Genomic DNA, 8472 nt, shown 5'->3' with positions numbered 1-8472 from the left:
TGAATGGATCAAATCCAGAGAGGAAAGTGACGCTCATTAAATAACTATGTATAAAGGTATAGGCATATTAAGCATATAGGCTCCAGCCTACACCCTTTTCGGTTATTATAGTTTTTTTTTTTTTCTTTAATTTGGAAAATTATGTTTGAGGACCGAAATAAATTTTTGTTGTTGTTGTATATTATAGGGGCAGATAGGCCTTCAAGCTCACACATCACTGATCTACTGACATAATTCACACATCACCCGACACGCATGCAGATTTGACACGTCCCCTTTGGAGTTCATGATAGTTTGGGGGCCTAGATGCGCGTTTTCAGACGCATAAGTTTAATAAAAAACACAACTGTTGTTCTTCTCACACTGCAATCCTGCCTCCGTGTATTTCTGATTAGTTCAAAAAGCTGCAATATCAAGTTTTGCTAGGCCTATCCTAATAAGATGCCCACCAAGCGACAACCTGCGGTTCGAACTTTGTACGGACTATTTCCCTCACCCTCTCCCTGATGTAAGAGATGCATGTCCGAGCTATGCACACGTTATATAACAGTAAGTTAACGAGATAGCAGAAGAATACAAAAGACAATAAAGATAAGAGTCAAATGGTCCGGACCTGCATCAGTTAGCGGCATGGTGACTATTTAGACCAGTTTTTGTATAAAAAAACTAGTCATCACTATTTTATTTTATTTTTTGTATGTATGTATTTACAATTGCCATGTGTAAATATATGTAAATTCCACGGGAAACCTTCGAGCATTATATTATAGTTACGAACGCGACAGCTGTTTCGTTCTGTTCGGGAGCGTAGCCTATTGGCGTCAGGTAACCTGAAAACGCGCTTAAAATGTAACTTACCCTCTAAAAAAATCTAAAATATGTTTTATGGTTCTCACCTTTATTTATTTATTCATTCATTCGTTTATTTTAAAGGAGAAAATTAAGGAGGTATGTATGCAACGACGCCTCTGACGTCAAAGATCACCTGTTATTCTAAAATCAATACCAAAGTGAATCAGGGCTTGAATGCGAGTGAGATGTGTTGAGAAGTTTCGATATGAACGTCGTTAGGCTACCACTGACACTGCAGAGCATCTACAGTAGCCTAACTTATGGCTTACATCGTTGTGTTTTCTTTAGGTTTATAGATGAAAGTTGGAAAACAAATTAGGACACGCTGTGATCTCTCGGTAAGTAGGCTACAACCTTGTTCCCTTCAGCCGCAATACTTTAGTTTGCAGTGTAACACTACAACTTTTTGAGTGTGCCTAGCAAATGATGAACTTCACTATTTGAACCTGAGGAGAATTGATTAGACTACGTCGTCTAAAAATCACTAAAAGTGATAGTTAACTCAAAAAATGAAAAAAAAAAAAAAAATAATAATAATAATATATATATATATATATATATATATATATATATATATATATATATATATATATATATATATAAACGGTTACATTACTCACCCTCATGTCGTTAAAACCTGTCGTTAAAAAGACTTTCGTTCATCTTCAGAACACAAATGTAGATCTTTTTTGATGAAGTCTGGGCTTTCTGTCCCTCAGTTGACACAGCTTCCAGTTTTACCACAATGCGAGTTGAATGTTTATGTGAATAAAATGTAATCTGTTCATCATATTAGCGATCGAGTGTCTTCAGAATATTTGGACTAAACCAATTCATGGATTAGTTTTACGATCTCTGCATTCACTTTTTGAAGCATCATAGTTAGCTGTCAACAATGGAGAGACAGAAAGCTCTCATCAGATTTCAACAAAAGATCTTCATTTGTGTTCTGAAGATGAACGAATGTCTTTCGGGTTTGGAACGACATGAAGTAACAGAGTTTTACATTTTGGGTGAACTATCCCTTTAAACACCGGTTTGACCAGTCATTGATAGTTTTGAGAAAAGCACTTGCAGCATTTTGAGCGCAGACAGAAATTTGCTTTGATATTTTATATGTAATGCAACGATTTTCATACATTTATTGTGACCTACGTGGTTGACAGTTGAAGAATAGGCTATTTATGAAGACCATTAATGTGTGCAAAATCTCTCTGGTCTCAGTAAGCATGGCATCAGTGTTGTCACAGCTGATGGGTCAGTGGATGGATGTTCAGGGTCTCCTGATATTTTTGTGTGTGCTGCTGTTGGTGAAACACCTGCGAGATGTTCAGTCAAAGAACATGCCGCCAGGACCCTTCCCTCTGCCCTTGGTGGGAAACGTACTGAGTATAGGCTTTAGTGATCCTATGGAGGTTTTTCCGAAGGTATGTTTTTTCTCAGATGCATATGTTTATTAAATGAGTTGTGTACATTTACAAGTTGACATGTTGATCAGATTGCTGAGAGGTATGGAGATGTGAGCACATTTTATCTGGGAAACAAACCTTGCATACTGCTCACTGGATACAAGACTTTCAAAGAGGCATTTGTGGAACAGGCAGACATCTTCACAGACCGGCCGTACTTCCCTGTGAATGACAAAATCTGTAAAGGGAAAGGTAAAAACAGCTAAAAGAACACTGTACACATCACTATGAGTGACCCCATTTACACGTTAAAATGTTTAAAAATATTAAGTCTGTTATCAATCATAGACTGCGCTCCAATTCATCTTTTTGTGGAACGTCAGGAAACATCTTGTAAATCGCCTTTTATTCAATTTATATGGACTTTCAGACACAACAAATTTGTTTATTTTGGCTGATACTGAACTGAAATGTTACAGTGTTGTTGTACGAAATACCAATATTTTGCTATCATTTTCATATGTTTGAACTATATGATGCAGAATGTTCACTCAGTAATGCATGGAAGGAAACCACATTTGTTAAAACATGACTGCCCACATTTACGTGCCAACAATTTGAAGGATCAGGTAGAGCAAATATTAGAACCAGCAGCAAATTCGTAGGCCACCATAAATAATAGCTGTTACAACTTACACTTGTAAAAAATATGTTTGCATAGCCTCAATGGAATACACTTTAGCAATCATAGATTTTGCTCTTTTTATCTGTTTGTATGTAGGTCTGATCTTCTCCGGTGGGCACATGTGGCGTCATCAAAGGCGTTTTGCTCTGGCAACACTGAAGTATTTTGGTGTGGGCAAGAAAACACTGGAAAACTCCATCCTGCAGGAGTGTCTCTTTGTCTGTAGCTCTTTTCAAACCAAGCAAGGTCAGAGCACCATTTCTGCCTGAATTCATACATCTGAACAGACTACAAGTGCATACTGCTCTCTACAGGCGAAGATTTGAAAGTACGGTTTGCAGCCGTAGCCATTCTTCCTCTCTTTTGCTTTCTAAGGTTTGCCATTCAACCCTCATCACATCTTGAACTACGCGGTGGGCAATATAATATGCAGCCTGGTTTTTGGCTACAAGTTTGAGTATGACAACCCTCGTTTTCATGAGCTGTTGCAGTATTCAGATGACACCTTCAAGCTTCCCATCAATGTCTGGGGCCGGGTATGAGACCAAATTTACTATATTATACCTTTTTCTCAAAAGTGCTATTTTAAAAGCTCCTAATTTAGTTTTTAAGCCTCCTAGAATAGGTTTATATGCATCCAAGGTCAAAAACACTTTATTTACTCATATGATCCATTGCAGTATTAGCTAGTTTCTCACAGTGTCGGAATCGGTTCGATAAAGGAGGGATCCAGTCTTTCTAAACGCCTCCTTTCTGAGAGCCTCCTTTGCTCTGATTGGTCAGATGACCCAGTCTCTTGTGATTGGTCTACTCTGCTCTGATTGGTCAGATGGCCTAGTCTGTTGTGATTGGTCAACCACTTACAGCATATGTCAGAAACCAAACGTCTATAACATATCTAAATTTCAGCTCTGATCTTCCTCAGCGCTTGATACACAGTGATACGAACAGTAACGATGCCGTTGATTTTACCGTATCAATTCCAACGCGAGTCCTCATGCTTTGGGAAGTGCAGCAAAGTGAATTTGCTTTCGCAGAGCAGAAAACAGCGTCTTCTCAACATGTCGACACACAAACCAAAATCTTCCAGTCTCAGCTACAACTACAGTGTTTGAGGGTCAAAGTAGATGTCGTTCACAGACAGCCAATGAAGACATTAAGCAAATTTGTTACATTGTTACTTGAGTATGAAACAGGAATTAAGAGCATGACATTACTGACAACTCATTTCAGCAGTTTAGAATCGGTTCTCTCTTTTAGGAGACACTTACTCCATTTATATGCACTTTGATCTTTGAAACTTTACAGACCTTTTACATTCACAAACAGCTGTAATACACTCTGCATGAATAGTAATATTCTAAAAAGTATCATGGGGCACTTTAACATCATAAATCTGGTTTCTATTTTCTGACCAATGTAACTAATTGATATATATATATATATATATATATTCGATTTGTTGTAGTTTACCCAACTATGATGAATGTCTAAATTGTAATTAGTAAAGACCAGGAACATGTACAGTATTTAAAAAATATATATATTTTTTTGATTTTATGTCGACTACGAAGCGAGATCAATGGTCGATGTTTTTTTTTCTGGTCAGGTATTTTCAGTACGTGCACTAAAATGTGTAATCTACTGCAAAGATTGATGAAATACTGATGACCAAATGTATTTGTCCCTCAACAGCTGTATAACACGTTTCCCGCCGTGATGTCCTTGCTGCCAGGAAAGCACCAGACTGCATTTGCCAACCTTTCCAAGCTGAAGCTCTTTTTTCAGGAGGAAATCAGGAAGCACAAAGAGGACAGAAACCCTTCCAGTCCCAGAGACTACATAGACTGTTATCTGGATGAAATTGAGAAGGTAACCGGTTTTAGCAGATCCTGGCATAATGATTTCAGGAAATCTTCTCTTCTGATTTAGAGTGTTTGTACACTGATAATTCATGCATTTCAAGTGAACTCAAAGGATACATTTGTCATCACATCCCATATTTTTACTTTCCATTTACCTTTTTTTAGAAGCGCTCTAGCCATCTCTTTTTAACCCCTCTTTCTGTTCATGGTTGAATCCTGTCCCAGTGTCAGGACAGTGAGGCAGAGTTCACAGAGGAGAACCTGATACACTGTGTGTTGGATCTGTTCGGAGCCGGAACAGAAAGCACGGCTAAATCACTCAGCTGGGCTTTACTCTACATGGCCAAGTATCCAGATGTGCAAGGTGGGCCGCTCCGCTCCTATGACCTACTTGTTAGTCAAATGTGTATGTGTGTGTCCACATACTCTGCATGTTCACTTTCCATAGAGAGAGTCCAGTCTGAGATCGATCAGGTGATTGGACAGACACGTCAGCCGTCGATGGAAGACAGGACACATCTGCCGTACACCTACGCTGTGATCCATGAAATTCAGAGGTTCGCAAATGTTCTTGCCTTTATTCCACCGAGAGTTGCCAGCAGAGACACCACAGTAGCTGGATGCCTCATTCCCAAGGTAAGTTAAAAAATACTGTTTGTTGCATATTTCAAAATCAAAAATAAGATTTTATTTTTTTTCAAGTTTTACAAGACTGTTTTTTTTTTATTGCTTTCTCTTTTATTAGATTCTGCACTACTGTACTGTACAGGTTTTTAATTGGCACAAATTCCACGATTATGGTAGCAACGACAATGAGTTTCTTTGAGTTAACCCTTGTGCGTCCTTAAGGAGATTTGTCTTTTTCACATAATTTTGCCTGTGTTAAAGGGGTGGTTGATTATGATTTCACTTTTCTAACTTTAGTTAGTGTGTAATGTTGCTGTTTGAGCATAAACAACATCTGTAAAGTTACAAAGCTCAAAGTTCAAAGCAAAGGGAGATATTTGCTTTTAAAGAAATCACTTTTTAAGGACTACAACAAACGGCTGGTAGAGACTACACGACATTCCTCCCGGGTTAGTGACATCACCAACCCTAGAATTTACATAAACCCCGCCCCCTGAACACGATTTATAGATTATCAAGAATATGCTAATCAATGACTAGAAGATAATTACACATAAGTTACATAAATTCATCAACTAACCATTTAGAAATGTTGTCTACATGTTGTCACTTCTTCTTGAGTCTCTCCATCTTTGTCTAACTTCGGTTTGAACATAAAAGGCTAAAAGTTTTGGAAATTTTCAGTGCATGTCGAGGTAAAAGGACACGAGTTGTTGTAGCTCCGCCCTCTGTGCCGGGAGCAGCAGCTCATTTGCATTTAAAGGAACAGACACAAAAACGGTGTGTTTTTTGCTCACCCTCAAAAAGTGACAACTTTAACATGCCATATAAAAATATCTGTGGGGTATTTTGAGCTAAAACTTCACATACACACTCTGGAGACATCAGAGACTTATTTTACATCTTGTGAAAAGGGCATTATACCACCCCTTTAATGCAGATTGCTAACTGCATACATTTTGGAAGAAGAGTATATTTGTGTTGGAATTTTAATATTTCACCCTCATTTCCTTTCATAAATCTATTTTACACTGGTAACACAAAATAGTTACACTTAGGATCTAAAGGACAACAATGTCCCCACTGAAACCCATTAAAACCCAATAAAACTAATAATAATAAATAAATAAAAATAAAAAAATTATATATATATATATATATATGTATTTATTATTATTATTATTATTATTTATTTATTTTTTATTTATTTTTATTTTTTAAATAGATGCCACCATTCTCTCAGGTTTGGCCTATAAATCCCAGCGCTGTGTATATAAAGCTTTGCTGGGATCTAATGGGAAAAAATATGACACTGCACCCAAGCTCCAAATTTTTGTCATTTTTTTGCTACAGACATTTTTGCCTTTTAAATACCTCAGAGTAACCTTTTGAATCGGGGTTAAATTTGGTAAAAGTTCAGATTTAAAAAAAAAAAAAACAACAACTATATATTGTACTGATAACATGATTCTATTTCAGTAAACAAACACTTTGTTTAATGATTGTAATGTTCTTAATTTTTTTTTGTTTTGTCCTATGACAGGGTGTGATGGTGCTGCCATTGCTGAAGCCAATCTTAGAGGATAAGAATGAGTACAGCACTCCGAATGAATTCAATCCTGCACACTTTCTGGATGAAAATGGCAAATTTTTGAAGAGAGAACATTTTATCCCCTATTCAATTGGTAGGTCATAAGGAATATACAATATATAAACTATAACTAAAAGTATTACATACAGGTACATGCATACATTTGTTTGGTGTCAGTACAATTTTTTTATTATTATTGTTTTTGAAAGAAGTCTCTTCTCACCAAGGCTGCATTTATTTGATCAAAATACAGTAAAAAAATTACAATTTAAAATAACTGTTTTCTCTTGTGATGTATTTAAAAAAGTAATTTATTCCTGTGATCAAAGCTGAATTTTCAGCATCATTACTCCAGTCATCAGTGTCACATGATCCTTCAGAAATCATTCTAATAAGCTGATTTGCTGCTCAATTTTGAAAACAGTTGTGCTGCTTAATATTTTTGTGATAAATGTTCAGGATTATTTGATTAAAAGAAAGTTCATAAGAGCAGCACTTCTTTAAAACTGAAATCTTTTGTAACATCTAGGGATGCACCGATATGAACATTTTGGCCGGTACCGATAACCGATATATTGGCCGATAAATCTACATCCGAATTTTTTGATAATTTTTGAGAGCCTGATTACAAAAACATATAACCGATAATGATAACATTAAAAATAAACATATATCGGCCGATACCGATATGGTGGCCAATATATTTGATCACTTGAATGTGTCCTTGCTGAATAAAATGTAAAAAAAAGTTACTGACCCCAAACTTTTGAATGGTAGTGTATATAAACTAATATACACTAAAATGAGATTTTATCAAATTTACCTTAGCTTTACTGATCCAGACCATGATTTTTCAGGTAAGAGGATGTGTCCAGGTGAGCAGCTCGCTGGTATGGAGCTCTTCCTCTTCTTCACTTCTCTGATGCAGCGTTTTACCTTCCTGCCTCCTGAGGGACAAACGCTGAGTCTCAAAAGAACAGTTGCCATCGCTGCTGCTCCTGAACCTTTCCATATTCATGCTGTTCCTCGATAATGCGACACTATTGCAACCTAAAATAAAGAATCGCCCCATTAAAGCACACTGAAGTACAGATAACCATTTCTTTCTCTGGTAACATGTGAAACGTGGTTATGCATATGTCATTTTTATTTTCATTTCATACACAAGGTCAGTAGTCAGGCTACTTTTTCCCCATTTTAAGTATCCTACATAGGAGACGCGTTGGAAATCGAAGGCAGTCGACTTTGCTGCACATTCAAAGTCAATGAAATAATCACAAAGGTTAAGCTTTTAGATTAAGCTATTTAGGGTGCAACTTTCGCTCACCTAGATTGCAAAAGTTTTGTGAGCGAATGCAAAACGCTTGTGAAAGAATGCAAATGAAACGAAATTTTGCCTCCCATCTCATATTTTTTTTAGGGGGTCCATAATTTTGCAATGCG

General features: G+C 36.8%; 1 protein-coding gene across 1 annotated transcript; it reads left to right on the top strand.

Annotated features, from left to right (window-relative positions):
- The first annotated feature begins 979 nt into the window (after nucleotides 1–979).
- LOC308703156 (cytochrome P450 2J4) lies at nucleotides 980–8119 on the top strand. The gene is made up of 10 exons (XM_081386480.1): nucleotides 980–1190; nucleotides 2077–2279; nucleotides 2351–2513; nucleotides 3043–3192; nucleotides 3322–3482; nucleotides 4642–4818; nucleotides 5037–5175; nucleotides 5260–5447; nucleotides 6982–7123; nucleotides 7887–8119. Exons 2-10 carry the CDS (start codon nucleotides 2082–2084, stop codon nucleotides 8060–8062), a joined length of 1494 nt encoding a protein of 497 aa, XP_081242606.1. The 5' UTR covers nucleotides 980–1190; nucleotides 2077–2081; the 3' UTR covers nucleotides 8063–8119.
- The last annotated feature ends 353 nt before the right edge of the window (nucleotides 8120–8472 follow it).

Source organism: Scardinius erythrophthalmus (genome assembly GCF_964197995.2).
Source record: "Scardinius erythrophthalmus genome assembly, chromosome: 15".
In the NCBI taxonomy this organism is placed as follows: Eukaryota; Metazoa; Chordata; class Actinopteri; order Cypriniformes; family Leuciscidae; genus Scardinius; species Scardinius erythrophthalmus.
The sequence above is the reverse complement of the archived record's forward strand: the minus strand, read 5'-3'. Positions and strand labels throughout refer to the sequence as shown.